General features: G+C 36.3%; 1 protein-coding gene across 5 annotated transcripts in view; it reads left to right on the top strand.

The window, feature by feature from the left end:
• The first annotated feature begins 1,816 nt into the window (after positions 1–1,816).
• The window catches only part of Cep295 (centrosomal protein 295), a 58,721-nt gene continuing 42,491 nt past the window's right edge, over positions 1,817–18,046 (top strand). For 3 of the 5 annotated variants that reach the window (XR_010049776.1, XM_063256228.1, XM_063256230.1), the window contains exons 1-5: positions 4,876–5,015; positions 5,928–6,128; positions 7,157–7,281; positions 8,717–8,810; positions 11,328–11,423. Coding sequence is in view for 3 of the 5 variants with exons in the window: in XM_063256228.1 (XP_063112298.1) it covers positions 4,908–5,015; positions 5,928–6,128; positions 7,157–7,281; positions 8,717–8,810; positions 11,328–11,423 (624 nt within the window). In the remaining 2 variants the exon portion in view is untranslated. Of the gene's footprint in view, positions 1,921–4,875; positions 5,016–5,927; positions 6,129–7,156; positions 7,282–8,716; positions 8,811–11,327; positions 11,424–18,046 lie in introns of those variants that run through there. The other 2 variants (XM_013151142.3, XM_063256231.1) reach the window with 2 other exon arrangements.

Below are 18,046 nucleotides of genomic sequence, written 5' to 3'. Positions count from 1 at the left end.
AACTAAGACACTTCATCATGTACTCTTACTACCTAATTTCTCTCTTGAGAATCAAGAATTAATGCTGTTATCCAAGCTAGTGGCTTATAAGATTTTATTCTCTTTCCCCTCAACTTCACATGGAACTGTTTGTCAAATGTTGTTAACTTTGCATTCTAAACATTCTGAAATTCATCCCTTTGTATAGAGATCCAAAAACACTTCAAATTCAAAATATTCAAAGCTTAACTGCATACTTTTACTCTTCAACTTGTTTTTCCCATGTGTTCTGCTAAGATATTTCCTATCATTCAGTTGCCTCTCATCCATATAATCACTAATTCTTGATATTTGTCTTCCTATTTACGTCTTTCATCTATCTACTCCTCTACATCCTCAATATTATTTAATGTTCTGCATTAGTTTGCTGCGACCCATCCTCCTGAAGTTCTTGGGGTTAAGGACCACCAGAGGATGAGAAAAATAAGAGACAAAGCTGGGGTCAGGTGGAGTCCTTATCCTCCTGAGGAAAGGAAAGGTGCTGGCCCCTCACTGCAGGGGCAGTTATTTATACCTTTTAGCAACTTAATGTCACAAGACACTTTGTTGTCCTAGCAACCTATTGTCCAGATTGTCTTGGGGGTGGGCATTCTATGGGCTGAAGCAGTTTCTTCAGGTGGCTACACCAGGCACTCTGTTCTTGGAATGGTCATGCTCCAGTCTTGCTTGGTGGTCAATTTCCAGCTTCAATGGCTCGCAACAGTACTTTAATTGATTTTCCTTCCTTCTATCCTTAGCCCTTCTAATATCTTCTCTACAGTGCACCCAAACTTCCCATTTTCATCATCATTTTCTAATTCTTTGATTCTTAGTATGTTTAACTCCCTAGACTGTGCAATCTAGGAGAGTGATATTCCATTTATTCTTGTCTCTTCTGTACCTGGTACTGTATATCTAGCAATAACAGATGCTCAATAAATACTGTATTTATGAACGTATGCTTACTTCCTCTTTGATTACAGTTACTTAAAGGAAGTTAAGTCTGTGGCATGCTCTAGATCCCTAATACCTGTAGAGGCACAGAGGCCATGACAAGGTTCATGGTCCTACCAGCTGAACTGAAAGCCATTAGGCATTTACTGCACATTATAGAATCAATAAATAGTGCTGTCACTACATAAAAAGGATATAAAGGTCTCAAGGCATCTTTCATGATGGGGTTTTAAAACCAAAGTAACCCTCACGGTTTGTCTTTCTGTTGTGAAAAACCAAAAGTGTAAATAAGGACCAACGTAAGTAACAGCTATTGGGAAATAGGAAGAAAACGTTCAAATTAGAAGGGGAAAACGTAGGGGGTGGGGGAAACGGAAAATGAGACGAGAAAAAAAAAAAGATCACAAGGAAAAAAATGGAAACAAAGCTTTTGTAAATAAGTTGGAGTAGGGGGTTGAAGGAGGAGAGGGAATTCGAGGAAAAAGAAGGAACAAGATATATCACGTACAGGTAAAAAATCTCGATGAATATGATCATTACGTGCATCTAAAATGTACCAATAAAATAAAAAAAATTAAACCCCATGGGTCCTAGCAAATACCTTCCCATTGGTGAGCATCAAAAAAATGATGCTTGCACTACACGAAGTAAAACCTCAAGGCCCTGGCAAGTATGTAAAACAATGATCTGCGGAGCTCCGCGGGTGCTTGTGCGCGTGCGCCGTGCTCTCCCGCGGCTAGGCCTTTCCTGCAGCAGCGAGGGAGGTGGGACCAAGCAGATTCCCGCGGTTTGGCCCCGCCATTGGCGGGCGGTTTGAATGACGGAAGTGACGAATAGCGGCGCAGGCCTCCGCGCAGCCGCAGAAACGGTTGTTCGGACACGTCTGTGTAAGGTCTGTTGGGTTTCTCTCTTAGGTACAAGTCCGGACGCTGGGGTCCTGGTCCCAGGGTAAGTGACGGTGCACAGGCTGCCTTATCCGGAGGAACTGGTAGTGTGCTCTGAAGAAAGGGCGTCCTGGAATGCAGCCTGGTGCGCGCCCGTCTGTTTTTGGCCGGCCGAAGCCTCCGGCTGCGGTCCGCCGGCTGCTGTGGCGAGCGCCGCCTGGGAGGTGCATCGGGACTGGACCCGCCTGCCTCGAGGGGCGGCTAGCGTGCGCTCCCGGGCCGGTCACGCGGGCGTGTGCTGCGTCCTCCTGGTCCCTGAGCCTCCGCTTGGGGACTGCGTGATGGTCGCAGCTGCAAACGGGTCTCTTAAGTTACCAGAGAATGTGGCCAGGAATCCTGTGGCTTAAGAGCCTTTCCTGGAGTTGTTCTTGCAAAGAGCCAGCCCTCTTGGGGTCCGATTAATTTCTCTGGTATGAAGTTTTTTCACAAACAGTTTGTAAGTGTTGGTCTGATGAGTCTTTCATAAAGTGTGTTTGGCAGTTTCATTATGCTTAAGTTACATAATCAAAGCAGTCGGTTGGGTTAGGTGTTACTCCTCTTGTATAGGTTAAGAAAACGAGACTAAAACGACCCTAGCGACTTGGCCAGTGTCTTTCTGCCAAGTGACAGTGTCAAGTCTTGAATGCACATTGAGTCTAATGTTAATAGCATTTGCTGAGAAAGCAGTTGGTCAGACAATAGTTGTCAGTAGCTACTAAGTGGACAAAAGTATGATGAGAAAATGGTGTTCGTGTTGCTTTTCCTATCCTTCCAACAGATACTTATGAAGGAGAAAATAGAAGCTACCATAGAGAAAATGATAAGATACCAAATGAACCAATGGTAGGCCGACTGACATCTTTTACCTGTTGATATGATGCACTAAGAGGAGTACATCATCACTTCAGTAGAGCTCTTGCCAGAAATACTAACTTTAGTCTAGTACAAGAAAAGATTAGATAAATTCAAATTGAGCTAAGTTCAAAGTAGATAAATTCACTTGTGCCAAACAAAAGAATTGGCCAGCATTTTTTATTTAAGAAATGAAAGACAGGAAATGTCCTGTTGTGGAAGAGATACATGGTTATGAGATTGTAACTCACTTTTTCCTGCATTCATATAACCTGTTTATACGAGGAAAGGATATATGAGAATTTTGTGCTTAAAATTAAGTTTTAAAATTATTGTCACATCTTAACAGCCAAAACCAACAAATATTTGTATGTATTGCCAGAATCCTCTGGCAAATGAAATGGATATGCCAAAAATTCTGAGAAAACTTTTTTCTTTTACATTGAGATATAGTTTAGAATAAAATACACAAATCTAAGTGTAATATTTGAGGAATTTTAACATGTGTGCACCTGTTTAATCATCATACAGTTCCAAATACAGCATATAGTATTTCTAGCACCCCCGCAGGCTTCATTGTACATGTGTCCTACCTAGACAATAACCTGAGTGGTAAGCCTTCTCATGGATTCATCGTCAGTCCATTGTTTTTGAGCTTCATATAAATGAACTTTTATTGTGTTCTTCTTTGGACCCAGCTTTTATTCCATTCTGTGATATGAGACTCATCATTAATTGGTTTTAATACTTCATGAGTGAATTTTCAAAGACCTTCAGATGAATTTGTAGAGGTACATTGTGAAGATTAAATGTAATATTGTTCATTTTTCATCTTTGTTCTGTTCCCTGTTTCTCAGTCTTCACTTTATAAAAAACAATACCTTAAATAACATTTTGCCGCATCTGTGTGTTTTAACATATCAGGAAGTTAGAAGCCATTTGAAATAAATAAACTAGATTCTTTTACTTTTGCCAGTACATATTGTCACTTTGGGCAAGAAAGAAAAACAAAGTTAAAAGAAACCCAAGAGGATTATGTTTATGCTTAAAATTTCAATAGTTGGCACTTTACCATTATCAAAATCTTGTATCAAATCAGAATATATAGAAAAAATTCACTAAAGGCAAGCAGTTACTCTTTCGACATCAGAGTTCTGATCTAGCTAGTAGGAGTGACTGTGTGTGCCTGTTGTAGTAGTGCTTTATGAGGTGAAAGACTGAGAAATTCTGACGTATCTCATAAAATTTGATTGTATATTGATGTGAAGTATTTAACTTTTGGATATGATGATAATGGGAACAGATGCTGTCAGAGTCATGTGAAAAGAATTTTCAAAATCTAAAGCTCTAGATTCTTACATTCTTTCCATTCTTGCCTACCATACTCCCTCAAACAGGAATGTGTTAAAATCTAGTGTAAAAGTAGCAATAGAAGAATAAATGTGGAAATTCCCAACACGTGGTGTACCCAAACAGTTATTTTAGGAAAACTTTAAAATGGTCATACATTTGTGTACAGCCATACTACCCTGAACACGCCAAATGGTCATATATTTAAAAGTCAAACACCTGAGGTTAATGGTTTACCATATTGTATGGTAATTGTATAGCCTGTGGGAATGGTATGATTCCATGAATTATGATGATGCTTGATGATCAAGTTATGTTCAGCAGACTGGATACTAAATCAAATGATAAGGAAAGGAGCCTTTGAAGTTACAGAAGTTTTGCTGGTGATGAACAGGTTATGCCATAGTACTAAACTAGTTGTACAAGCATTCTATGCCAATACATGTTTTTATGGTTTTTTTTTTAAACATTTAAGAATAGAAACTGGAAATGCCCATCAGGAGTAAATTAGGTCCATGATACTACAAGTAAACATTCTGCTGTAAAACAGGGAAAAAGTTCTCTAAGAAATTTTGCTCTGCTCTTTATTTCCTCTTTTTCACCTCGCAGAACCACTGATCAAATTGGTAGGTTTATAGCACCTATTTATAAATCATTTTTGACCGTATTTGCATGCATATAGCCTTTAAATGTCACTAATGTGAATTTTTAAAATTATAGTCTTTGCTACTCTATTTCAATGATTCATATCTTTATGGACATTTCTCTTTTTTTTAAGTTTCAGATTCTTTTTATGTAAATTACACAGAAATGAAAAGAAAGGTAGTGAATACTGGCAAGCTGAGATTGAGTCCAAATGAAGAAGCCTTTATTTTGAGAGAAGATTATGAAAGAAGACGAAAACTAAGGTTGCTACAGGTGTGACTTATTTGAAATAGTTTCCATTGTCTTCTGGAAATCATTTAATACAAAATCATTTAATATAAAAATCATTTAATATAAATCATTTAATATAAAAATACATTAAAATGTTCTAAGTGAAACATTTCATTTAAAAACCTGATTATATAAGAGCCCTGGTTTTTACGTATTTTACATGTTCCAAAACATACTAGTTTTAGAACATTTGAAAAAGCAGACAAAGATGGTAATTAGGTTGGAAGAGAATGAAGGCTAAGCATTATTTGATTTTAGGTTTTTAAATATTTTTAAATGGTATGTAATACATGAGTATTAGTATAAGAAGTTTAGAATGACTTCAAGAAAGACTTACCAGAAACATTATTAGCTTCTGAGACAACTTTACTAGGAAGTTGTAGATTATTGTTTTCTAACAGCCCAGAATAAGAGTTAAATCTTTGTGCAACATGTTTTAGGTGCTATTCTGTCTAGAATTAAAGACAGTATATGACAGAAATGGGATTTGCATCTGGCCCTATCTGTACTCCTCTCTGCTATGCATTTGTTGAGCCATGTTTACCATTTTGGCATTTTATTCATTATTAGGGTGATACAGTGCCATTAGAAATGTAGGAGAGTAGAAAAAATTAGAAGTAGTCTTGCAGTTTGGGGATTTTTTGTTTTGTTGGTAGTGCTGAGGATTTAACCTGGGACCTTGTATGAAGTAGACAACCACCACTGAGCAATATCCTCTGCCTGAGCGTCTTATTTTCCTGTATCACTTGGAGTTTTGCTTTATGTAGTCCTTATCTAGTACAAGGTAAATATTTAGAAGACCTGATAGATGTGAAGAGAATGCATTTTAGTTTCTGTTTCCAAATAGCTTTTTTAAAGTTTAAGCTTTTATATAATCCATTAAATATTCTTCAGGTTCGAGAACAAGAAAAGGATATCGCTTTACAGATAAGAGAAGACATAAAGCAGAGGAGAAATCAGCAGTTTGCTCGTTTGGCAGAGGAGCTAAGGGCAGAATGGGAAGAATCGCAAACTCAGAAGATACAAAACTTAGAAAAACTGTATTTGGCAAGTTTAAAAAGTATGGGAGATGGACATCGACAGGCCAAAGAAAACGTGAGTCTTATTAGACTATTTGATTGTAACAGTAATGTTGTTAAAAGTATATTTGTTGAATTCTTACATAATATATTTTTGTGTATAGAATTTGTTTTGAACTGGCTGCACTTTTTTTCTTTAAATCAGTTTAAAATAAATTGAGAATAATAGTATGTTCTTGTAACTGGTATCAAGTAAAATGTTTCTCCCTATGATACTTAAATGAGCATTATCTTACAGTTCTTATTTGCCTATATAAATCAAGTAACTTTTAAAAAAATTGTCTCAAACATTTTGGACAGATTCAATGGAGTGAATTTAAATTTCCTACTTCAGTATCAGTCCTAGTACCTCTCAATGTGTATGATTTTTTTTTTTTTCTTTGTTGACTTCCAGAAAGACAAAATGGAACTTAAGATTTAAAACTGTTCCCTGACTTAATTTATTTATTGTGATTTACAGTTAGAAAATAGTAATTTGCAGCCCCAGTCTCAAACAATACACAGACTGATTCCAAAGAAAATAAATCTTTGATAACAAGTTATGAAAAGAAATGTCTAAACTGTTCTTTTTATCCTGGTTTTTGTTTATGTTTTTAGTAATAACTTTAGGTTCACACATCAGACTTTTGTAGCTTTATGTGTATCACCATTAACTCTGCTTTAGTGCAGTTTTACCCAAACTTCACTCACTGACCTCAATGATAAGAAAACCTTCATGGTTTCTGCTGTAATTGAAAAAACTACCTGAACCACTATGTATGTGACATTTTAGTTAAATAGATTCAATTGCTACTTAAGTTAACCATGTCCCGTAGATGCCGTTCTGTTTGTTTTTCTAATAATATTAAGTGACTACATTAAGTCTTTGTATTTTGGGCCTGCTGATGTATAATTTAAGGTACTATTACCACACTTTGGGAAATGCTGCTGTAGTATGTAGGAAGAGCTGACAAAATTGAAAAGTCACTCCTGTTCTGACATCAAATAAGATGCATTTCTAGAAATCTCGTTCAACTTGACATTTTAAGTAATATACATTTTTAGGAACCTGATTTGGATGCTCTGGCACGGCAGACAGCAGAAAGGAAAAGAAAAGCAGAAATGAGGCATAAAGAAGCTTTGAAAGTACAGAAAAATAAAAAAGAAATACTAATGAAAGAAAAAAACTGGTAATCATTTTTACCACATTCCTAACGGAAACTAACATGGCTGGAAATAAAGAATGCATAGCATACTGTATAAGCAGATACTGTATAGAAGTTACATAGTGTATCCATTGCATTTCTTTAAACTGGGTTTAAAAATAATACAGAGGAGAGTATTGCTTATAAGAAATAATATCAAATGAGTTTTCTAATTGGAGTTAGAACATTCTGAGGTTAGCAGCAATTACTGTTTCTGGAGCAGTGTATAGATCAGAATGCATGTCAGGTGAAGCATACCTTTCTGTCATGCAAGAAAAAAATATTAGGACTGGTGATTTAGCTCAGTGGCATTTAAACACCTGTCTGACAAGCTGAGGTCGTGAGTTCGATCCCTGGTACTGTCCCAACCCGCGGGTAAGTCAATGGAGACCCTAGAGGGAGGGGGATTACAGATTTGGAAGAGACGAGATGTTTAGAATGGATTCAAGACAGTGCTCTGATCAAGTCTCGTTTATTCAAAGAAGAAGTAGCGATTATATAGGGTATTGGGGAAAGAGGGAGTTGGGTTCTGACACGCCGCCAGCAGGTAAACATAACAACAGTGGGAAGTTCTAGCAAGACTGGAGGTTGTAGGGTAATTCGAATCTCCCGTGTGGGCTCATAAGGTGGGCTGATTAGCATAATCACTGCACAGGCCGAGCCACAGGGACATGTGACAGGCTGGGTGAGGAGAGAGGGAAACGTAACTGCCAAATAGAAATTAACATTAAGATGGTTTTTGCCTGCTGATATAAGGTGGCAGCCAATTACAGGGCTTCCCACATGGTACCACCAAAAAAAAGAATATTAATGTAATTCAGGACATTAAAAAGTTGTAAATGTTGGAAATCACTAGTATATTTTGCGTGGTATGAAAGTTAAGGTGCCTCTTACTCTGGTCATCAGTGATCATTTTGTACAGTATCCTATCTCTATCAGCATTTCAGCACTGAACTACTCTAAAGAGCATTAGATGTTTGCTGGGTTGGTCTCCACTGTGGAGCTATATGTTTTTAGGTATGATGCTTTCTATTGGTAAACATTGTCTCAGATCATGTTATATATAGGGTTTTTTTTTTTTTTTTTTTTTTTTTGGTGCTGGGTTTGAACCTATGGTGTTCACACTGAGCTACACCCCCAGATCCTAGCTCCACCCTTTTAAAATTTCTGTTTTTTATTTTGGTGCAATGTCCCAGTAAGTTGTCTGGGCTGGCTCAAACTTGTGATTCTCCTGCTTCAGCCTCTTACAGTGCTGATGTTACAGGCATGCACCTGCATGCTTAACTTAGACTGTTTTTATTAAACTGCATAGGACATTTGTGGGATCAAACTGGAAGACTTCTAGAGATTCTATGGGCAAAAAGTTTTAACACTAAGAAATTATCTGAGAGATTACCTGATGATATTTCTTGTTTTTAAGGCATATAAAAGCTCGGAAGGAAGCATTGCTTGTAGAAAAAGAAAGGTCTGCCAAAATTTCAAGTCTGCCTCTTCCTCCTCCAGCTCCTTTTGAGGTAAGTTACTTTGAACTTTGAGAGAAACTGTGTCATGAGAATGCTTTATTATTGTAATTCAGTGGAGGCTAAAATAATTAGTTTGTTTGAACTTAATTTTTAATTATATATGCAATACACAATTAAATCTAGGATATTTTGAATAATCCTAGACAGCATTTCACCCATGAGTCATTTAATATATTTTTCTGATATATAAGGGTTAAAAAAAATAGTAATTGCTGACCATCGTTGTGCATGCCTTTAATCCCAGTTCTCTGGAAGGCTGAGGTAGGGGATTTGCCAATTCTATTCTAGTGTAATTGAGTGAAAACCTGTCTTTTTTATTAATTTTTTGTTGTTTGTTTTTTGGGGGAAGGAGGAGTCTATCCTTAAAAAAAAAAGCTAGTGATGCTGCTAAGTGCAAAGGCCCTGGACTCAATTCCCAGGACTGAAAATAATGAGAGTCACACTGATATTTTCCCCAATATTATCTGAGACCTGGTATGTGTTCTATTTCTCCATGGCCTCAAAATGTTTGTTTGTTTGTGTGAAAAACTATAATGGTTTCAAATTTTAAAAGCTATTAATCTGCTTTTTTATTTTCTAATATTCTTCATTTGGAAAAAACTCCATTAATTATCCTTTAGACATTTCCACATTCTGAATTGGGATTATTGTAAATACTCACCATTTCATAAGAAATTAAAATTCAGATTAACTTAAGACCCTATTCAGTATGGTTAGGTAATGAAAGAGGTTTGTTTCTGGGATTAAAAGGTTTACATTTGTGACTGATCTCATTTTTAAGCAAATGCTATATAAAATGGAATTTGATTTTAATTTTTAAAAGCATTGCTTCTCTAAAATAGTATTGCTTCTCTTGTAATTAGCTTGTGATTATTGAAATGGCTTTTAGGTAACTATCAAAATTAGTTATTTTTATTTTAGAAGTTTAGAAGAACAAATATAGGATGTCTCAGTTATGTATGAAAGGCTGTTTTATGAATGTACAATCAGCATGAGTACCAGATACTCTTTTAGGTCTTTCATTTTGTCAGCTTTTCTGCTTTAATGTTGCACCATCTGCTAAGTAATATTTGATACAACAAGATTCAGACAGAAGAGTCATATTTCAGCCACTCCCTCGGTACCATCTGAGATAATAAAAGGCAGGCAGTATTTTATCCATATGCCTTGTGATTACCTTTGTCATAAATCCTAATGTTCATAATAAGCTCAGATCAAAAATTTATAATAAACAAAATACGTCTGTGCAAGTGTTTTTATAGGTATGAATTGCATGTAAATATGCAGTCGTTCCCCCCCCCCCTTCCAGCTTCTTATGAAAAAGTTAAATGGTGGCATGGGAGCTGCCTGTAATCCCTACACTTAGCTTGAGGTGAGAAGATGGAGAGTTTGAGGTCAGTCTGGGCTAAATAGCAAGACTCTCTCAAAAACTCAAACAAAAAACTGAATGTGGTGGCTCATATGTTTAATCCAAAGTCTAGGAAGCAGAAGTAGGGGAACCACAATCTGTAGTTCAGTGTGTGACTTAGTAACGTAGTGACCATGTCTCAGTGAAAACTAAAAAGGGCTGTGGATATACTTCATTGTAAAGAACCTAGGTTCAACACCAGTAATGGGAAAAAAGAATGGATATAATAGTGTGCTTTTCCTATAAATACAATGAAGTAATTAAAATTTGATTTGACATATACTGTAAGTACTTCCTTTACTCAGCAGATTTAAAAATGAAATATTTCAGAATTAGGGATTTAGCTCAGTGGTAGAACATTTGCCTTGCGTGTGTGAATCCCCAGGGTTCGATCCCATGTTTGATCTTAGAGCAAAAACAACGTCTTTTTAAATGACTTTAAAAGTTGAAGTAAACTTAACCGAAGTAAGATGGATTACATTAAAGGTACTAGAAGATATTTTTGAAGTATTACTGAATTTGGTATTTTCACTAAAATGTCAATAACAATTCTAGAGAAGAGATTTATTTCAGTGTGAGCAGAATTTTAGGTTACCTCAAGTGATTCTCTTAGTCTGTTTTCTGTTTCTAGTAATATAGTACCATACTGAATTATTATAAAGAAAAGAGGTATATTTTGGTTTACATTTCAGTTCCAAAACTGAAGGGCTACATTTGGTGATAACCTGCTTGCTGGTAGGAGTTCCAAGCCAATTATAAGCATCACATGGTGAGAAACAGAGTATGTGAGAGACCAAGCCATACTGGCTTTTATTGTGTTGATTCTGAAGATAACTCATTGAGATAGTAATCCATCAGTCACTTAAAAGAATGAATTCATTGATGAGTTGATGTCCCTAATCACCTCCCAAAGGTCCCATTTGACCCACTTCTTCATATCTCAAATTGGAGATTAAATTTGAATGTATGTTTTGAAGGGGACAAACCATAGCAAATTAAAATGATTAAAATGCAAAAATATTTTTGCATTGGATCCACCTTTAGGTGAAAATTAATGCCTTTACCCTAAACTGTATATTTTTTAATATTTCATTTTCCAGAACATTGAAGTAAAAAGAATTTCTTCAGTGAAAACCAGCAGTTCTACCTACCATCATATTTCCACTTTTGTGAATGCACAGATGGAAACAAAGCAGGTGACTCATTGTTCATACCCTCTCCTTATTATTGCTGTGTTCACTGAATTGAGTTATGTTTTGGTTCCATGTTTGGTGGTGTCAGATTTCAAAATGTGAATGCTTCCACTAAACATCCTAGATAATAGTGATCACAACCTTTTAAGTATGTTTTGCATTTTCATGTCAATTAATGACATTGTTATATGAATCGAAGTAGATTGCTATTTAAATAGCTGCCTTTTTAAAAAAATTTATTTTAAAGAGAATAAAGCCAAACAAAACAAAATAAGGCAAATCAGAACAAAAAAATACCAGTGATACAAGACTTCAAAGTAAGACGAGGAAATCAACAATGGCTAACATGTCTCTCATTTTCTTCAAAATAGCTATCTATACCATCACACATAATAAAATCAAAACACAACAGCATAAAACCAATGAAAACAAAAGAATGAAAGCATTACAGGACTTCAAAACAAGGTAACAGGAAATTGGCTACCATAATGTCTCTTGTTTTCTTCAAAATAGCTATTCATACCTTCACACATAATAAAATCAAACAAAACAAAACAATAAAACCAATCAAAACAAAAAAATCAAAACATTTAGGACTTCAAAACAAGATAATAGGAAATCAACAATAGTTACCATATTGCAGCTCATTATCTTCAAAATAGCTGGGCATAACATCAAGCACCATAAAATCTTAACAAAACGGGCAGGGATTTAACTCAGTGGCTTAAGTGCCTGCCTGGTTAAGTGTAAAGGTCATGAGTTCGATCCCTGGTACCAAAAAAAAAAAAAACAAAAAACAAAAACAAAATAAGGCAGCATAAAATTAAATCTAATAAAATTATGGAAATGATACAAGAATTCAAAACAAGACAATAGAAAGTTAACGGTGCTTACCACGTTCCCTTTTTCGGTGTTTCTTCTATCACTTTCATAATATCTATTGTGCTTTTTGGATCCCACTAACTCCTTTAGTTTTTTATGCTAGGGTGATAACTCGGTGTTTATCTGTATGAGACCAAACCATTTCACCCAACTGGAGCATGACCTCCAGTAGTATCCATTTAACTAAGAGAGCCTCAGGATTCTCCCTATTTTAAGCTGAGCAGTTTTCCATTGTATGAAAATACCATATCTTTTTTATATATTCTGTGGTTGATGGTCGAGTTACCTTGCTTTTTTCTGGTTTACTGCCACATGGAACAATTGTTTTCTCTATTTTGATTTTCAGTCTGAATTTCCTTTTGAGTTATATGTGTTCCTTTTATACAATGCTGGTTCTTGCTTCTTTATCCATGCTCCTTGTGTTTCTTTTTATTAGTGCATTGAGGCCATCTACATTTTGGTTACAACTAGCATGCATTGGTTCATCTCTGCTATGCTGTCCTCCTGGCCTCCATTTTCCCACTTGTCCAATGGCCTGTCCTGTTTGGCAGTCTCCCTCTGCTGCTGTTTATTGAACCATGGTCATCTTTATTTCTCACTAGACTATCCTTTAGCACTCGCTGTAGGGTGGGTTTGGTGGTCATGAATTCCTTCAGTTGTTCTTTATCATGGTAGTATCTTATTTTTCCATCAGTTTTGAAAGATAGTTTTGCATATCAATCTGGGTTGGAAGTTGTTTTCTTTCAGAATTTGAAGCACTTCACTCAACTTTTCTTGACTTGATGGTTTGTGTTGAGATGTCTGCTGTGATTCTGATGGGGTTTTTCTTTATAGGTGATCTGTTTCTTTTCTGTAACATTTTATAATATTCTGTTCTTGTGCTGAGTTTCTGGGATCTTGATTATTATATGTCTGGGTGTAATTTATGTTTGGTTTTGGGTAGTTTGAGTCCTATATGCCTTGCTTGTCTGTATGCCAGATCCTTTTTCCCTGTTTGGGGAGTTTTCTGCTATTACTTCTGTAAATAGTCTTTTTATGTCATTTGTGTTGACTGCTTTTTCACTGAAACCTAGCACTCTTAAACTGTTTTTTCTTTGGATTGTCTTGCAGCTCTTGCATTGTTATTTCCTGGTTCCTTGTTATTGTTAAGAGATCTTTCCTGTCATGATTGCTAGCTGTGATCCTGTCTTCAAGGTCTGAAACAATCTTTTTCAAGTGGTTTTGCCAGCTTTTGACTGAATTTTTAATTTCTTGGATATCTCTTTGAATCTGTTTCATGCATTGTAAATCCTTCCTATATTGTTCATTCAAGATTTGCATCATTTTTCTATGCCCCTCTTGTTTTAATCTATGTCTTCTTTAAATAAGCTCAGCAATTTTTCTAGTATGTTTGATTTTTTTTATCTGAGACATTATTTCTGATTTGATTGCTTTTATAGTCTTATGAAGTTGTTTCTTTAATTGCTGTCCTCCTAGAGATTTCAGGTATGTAACTTCCATTTTCTTCCATGTCTGTACCTCCCAGGCTTGTTCTGTGTGGACTGGAGGTCTGAGATTGCCTTTTGCTCTTTCGTCTTGACATTTTCCTAGGTTCCTCCCAACAAGCTGTTGTTAGGGTCCCTGGCACTTCTCACATTGGCTGCCCCTCCACAGAGTAGGGGAGTCAGCCAGGCATTCTGAGTTTTCCTGAATCTGAGTTCCCAGAGAGATAGCAGCAAATGGGGTGGCCTTCTCCAGCCCCCTGTAGCTACACTGAGACTTCCTCGTTGGCCAGCAGTGCATGGTGGCAGGGCTGCTTCTTTTCTCACCCTGCCAGTCTACACTGGGACTCCCCAGTGTTGGCAGACACACGGATGTGTTTGTCTGATTCTCCTGCTAGGCAGTGACTGCCTGAAGAAAGCAAGGGTCTTCAGTGGTGGCCGGTGGGTGCATGGGTGTATGTGGCTGTTTCTCCTTGCGCATGTTGTTTGCTTACGGGAGGCAAGCTTTCCAGTGGCCGTGAAGGCAGGAGCACAGAGGTGGGTCTGGCTGCATCTCTCTGCCCATGCTGGCTGCCCACAGGAAGCAAGCTTTATGAGGAATAGCTGCCTTTTAAAATAATTTTTCTTGGGTGTGGTGGTGCACACCTGTAATCCCAGAACACAGGTGACTGAGATAGGAGAATTGACATAAGTTCCAGGCCATCCTGGCCTGAAGTGAGTTCAAGACCAGCCTAAATTACATAGGAACAATTTGTCTCAGAAAAAACCAAAATATAGTAGATTTTAAAACTTTACCATACAGTAATATGTGCTCTTGTGAAAATTGGAGAACTGTGCACATAAGCATAAACTAGGACACCCATGATTCTATCCCCAAAGAGTAATATGATTAATAACTTAGTGAACTTCCTAATACCCTTATATATAAACTTCTCCAGACTTTTCAACATGTTTTTTAAAACCCCCTTAATATTTCCTCAGAAAATTATTTGACCTTTCTTACATTTAGCTTTTTTGGTTTTCTTAGTTTTACTCTTTGCTTCTCTCAATAGTATGCACATAATAAACCTGTATGTTTATCTTCACATGTCTAGTTGTGTATTAAAAGTTGATTCAAGGGGCTGGGGTTTTAGCTCAGCGGCATAAGCGCCTGCCTTGCAAGCAGGCAGTCATGAGTTCGATCCCTGGTACCGATAAAAAGGAAAAAGACAAAAAAAAAAAAAAAAAAAGTTGATTCTGAGGGCCTGAGGATGTGGCTCAGTGGTAGAGTTCTTGCCTTGCATGCACAAGGCCCTGGGTGCCAATCCCCAGCCCCCCCAAATTGATTCTGGGAAAATTTTTGGTTCCAACTGTAACTTTTGATACACGACATTAACTTGGTCTTAAAAAGTACAAACAACATGACGATAGCTGTCCTACCATACATTTGTCTGTTACAGTTTGCAAATTATTGATAGTCTTAAGAATGACAAATGATATACCTTTTTGAAATTTGCTATTTCTTTGTAATAGTAGCTTTTGCTATTTTCATGTTTTACATTTGGCTACTAGGAAGATATGATTATCAATATAGCATTTATGTGGAGTATAGAATGCAGATATTACATTGTGGTTGATTACATAATGGCATATGTTAAAAATCAGTATTCAATCAATATAAAAAATGAGTGTTATCATCATTATGGAATGAGCGTTTAAGATTCAATACTAAACCTGAGATTTACTTAAAATTGTGGAGTATTATGACCTGAATATTAAGGTAGAATAATTATAACTTTAAGTTGTTACTCACTTATTCTTCTGGTTAATTTACTGCATTTTTGCAATATTAAATAGATGCTACCTTTCAACTAAGATTGATGAAGAGAGGTCTTTTTTTTTAACCTGTCAGAAAAAGGTAGTGATGATGAACATTTTAGAGCTTTCAGTTATAACAAACAGCCAGCTGAAGAGTGTGTGTTCACCACCACTGGTATAAGGTATAGGCTGGCTTTGAATTAGTGATCCTTCTGCTGGGATTACAAGGCTCATAGCACCACAGCTAGCAGCTAGAGCTTTTTGTACTGGGAACTCCCGACTTTGCATTTGTTAAGCAGGCACTTATGCCACTGAGCTAAATCTCCGGCTGCACTGATTTAAAGAAGGTGCTTCTGTACCTTTTCAGGAGCAGATTCATGATTTTATAGTTTTTATTCTGATACTGTTTTGCTCTACTTTATCACTTAAGTAAAAATCTGCCCATAAACCTTAGATTTATAAGGTGACAAAAAGCAGTGTGCTTGGCTTTCAAGCACATACTGTAATCCTGGCAGTTTGGGAGGCTAAGGTAAGAGGGCTGCCAATTTGAGGCCAACTTGAACAGTTTTTTCAGAATCTGTTTCAAAATCTAGAACAAAATTAAATAGGATCAGATTATAGTTTAGTGGTAGAGTGCCCTTGGGTTCAACCCTCAGTACTATAAGACAAAACAAAAGAAAAACAACCTCTGAATTTTTATCTGCATCTCAGCTTATGTTGCATGCACAGTAATTTGGCATCTTCCCTGGAGTAGAATTATAATGCAGTTGTGTACAAGTATCTCTTAAAGATATTTGCATTCTTGGTATGCACATTTGGGTGTTTTTCTTTGACAGCTTTTTGCAAATGCTTTTGTTTGTTTAGCTTTTTTAACATGTAAGGGTTGGTACTGCAAATTGTTTTTACCATTCTGAAAAAATAGTTCCCTAGGGGCTGGGGATTTAGCTCAGCGGCATAAGCACTTGCCTTGCAATCAGGCAGTTGTGAGTTCGATCCCTGGTACTGATAAAAAGGAAAAAGACCAAAAAAAACCCCAAACAAACAAACAAATAGTTCCCAAATATTTTCTGTGTTATTAAGTTTATCTTCTGCAAAAGAACGATGAGAGTAGCCTGCTGTAATCCTACCTTGATCATTAATTCTCTACGTTATGTTTTGCTGCACTGACTTTTAGTATACACTACTAAACAGAGCATGATAAAAGCTTGAAAATCCTATATCACCGGTGTCCTTCATGTCTTTTTTTCCCCTTTATTGAGGATAGCTATGTAGTGGTTTTTAAAAATGGGTACTTGATTCTAGAAATACTTCTCTAACCTGATCAGTAATACTATACTGTTTATTGCAAGACCTAGAAATGTGTACAGAATAATGAAATGGAATTAAAATGTCATCGGTCTACATTATCCTACTTGAAAAGATTTCTGTCCAAGCAACTGAACAAAATGCAGATATTTATTTAAAAATATCTCAACATTGTGCATTGCAGATTATAACTCATGAAAAAGTTTTTCAGAAACATTTTTTCTAAAACTTTCTTGGACTAGGATTCATAGTTTTTGCAAATTTTACATCTTTCATTTCCAGATACTGAAAATGGAATGTAACAATTATTTCAATATAGTTTTTCTTTTATAATTAATTTGTTTATTTGTGGTATGAGAATGGAACTCAGGACCTTCACACTGGGCTGTGTCCCCAGCTCTTCTTTAAAAAAAACCAATATGTTTCTTGTGAAAAAGTTTCCCAGGTTGGGCTCTTAATTTGTGATCTTCCTGCTTTGGCCTTCTGAAATAGTGGGATTATACGTATGTGCCACCACACCTGGCAAGTTTAAATTTTTAATTGTATTTATACAAATTCTATAGGTGATTGTCTTCCTAAAGTATTCTTATAAAATCTTTTAAAATTTGACAACTAAGGATAAAATTTATTGGGTTTGCCGATGCTTTTCTTTTTCATTTTTCTCTCTTGGAATCAAACCCAGGACTTTATACAGGCTAGCTAAGTACTCTACACCCAACCCCTAAGCCCCTGAATTATTTTCTAACCTGTTATCTTCTTCAGATATTTGATATGCTGTATCATCTCTGGTTTGAATGTATTTGTTACTCATATTGTGTACTGTTTTGAAGTTTTTCCTTCCCTTCAGATTTTGGTTTACTCCTGGCACAGTGGTACACTCCTATAATTCCAGCATTTGTAAGGCAAAAGTAGGAGAATTAGAGTTCGAGGTCTTCCTGGACTATATAGTAAAACCATGTCTTAGGAAAGAAATTTTTTTGTTCATCAAAATTGAGTGTGGTGGTCGATACTCATAATCACTGCATTCTCCAGGCTGAGGCAGGAGGATCATCACTAGTTCAAGGTCAGTTTGGGGTATGGAGTGAGTTTAAGGCCAGCTCGCACTATAAAGCAAGATCTTGTCTCAACCAAAAAAAAAAAAAAAAAAACTATATTCTGCTT

The sequence above is a fragment of the Cavia porcellus genome, unplaced genomic scaffold (genome assembly GCF_034190915.1).
Source record: "Cavia porcellus strain 051 isolate PalLab524CR breed Dunkin Hartley unplaced genomic scaffold, mCavPor4.1 scaffold_9, whole genome shotgun sequence".
Lineage (NCBI taxonomy): Eukaryota > Metazoa > Chordata > Mammalia > Rodentia > Caviidae > Cavia > Cavia porcellus.
Note: the sequence above shows the minus strand (reverse complement) of the source record. Positions and strands in the feature narration are given on the sequence as shown.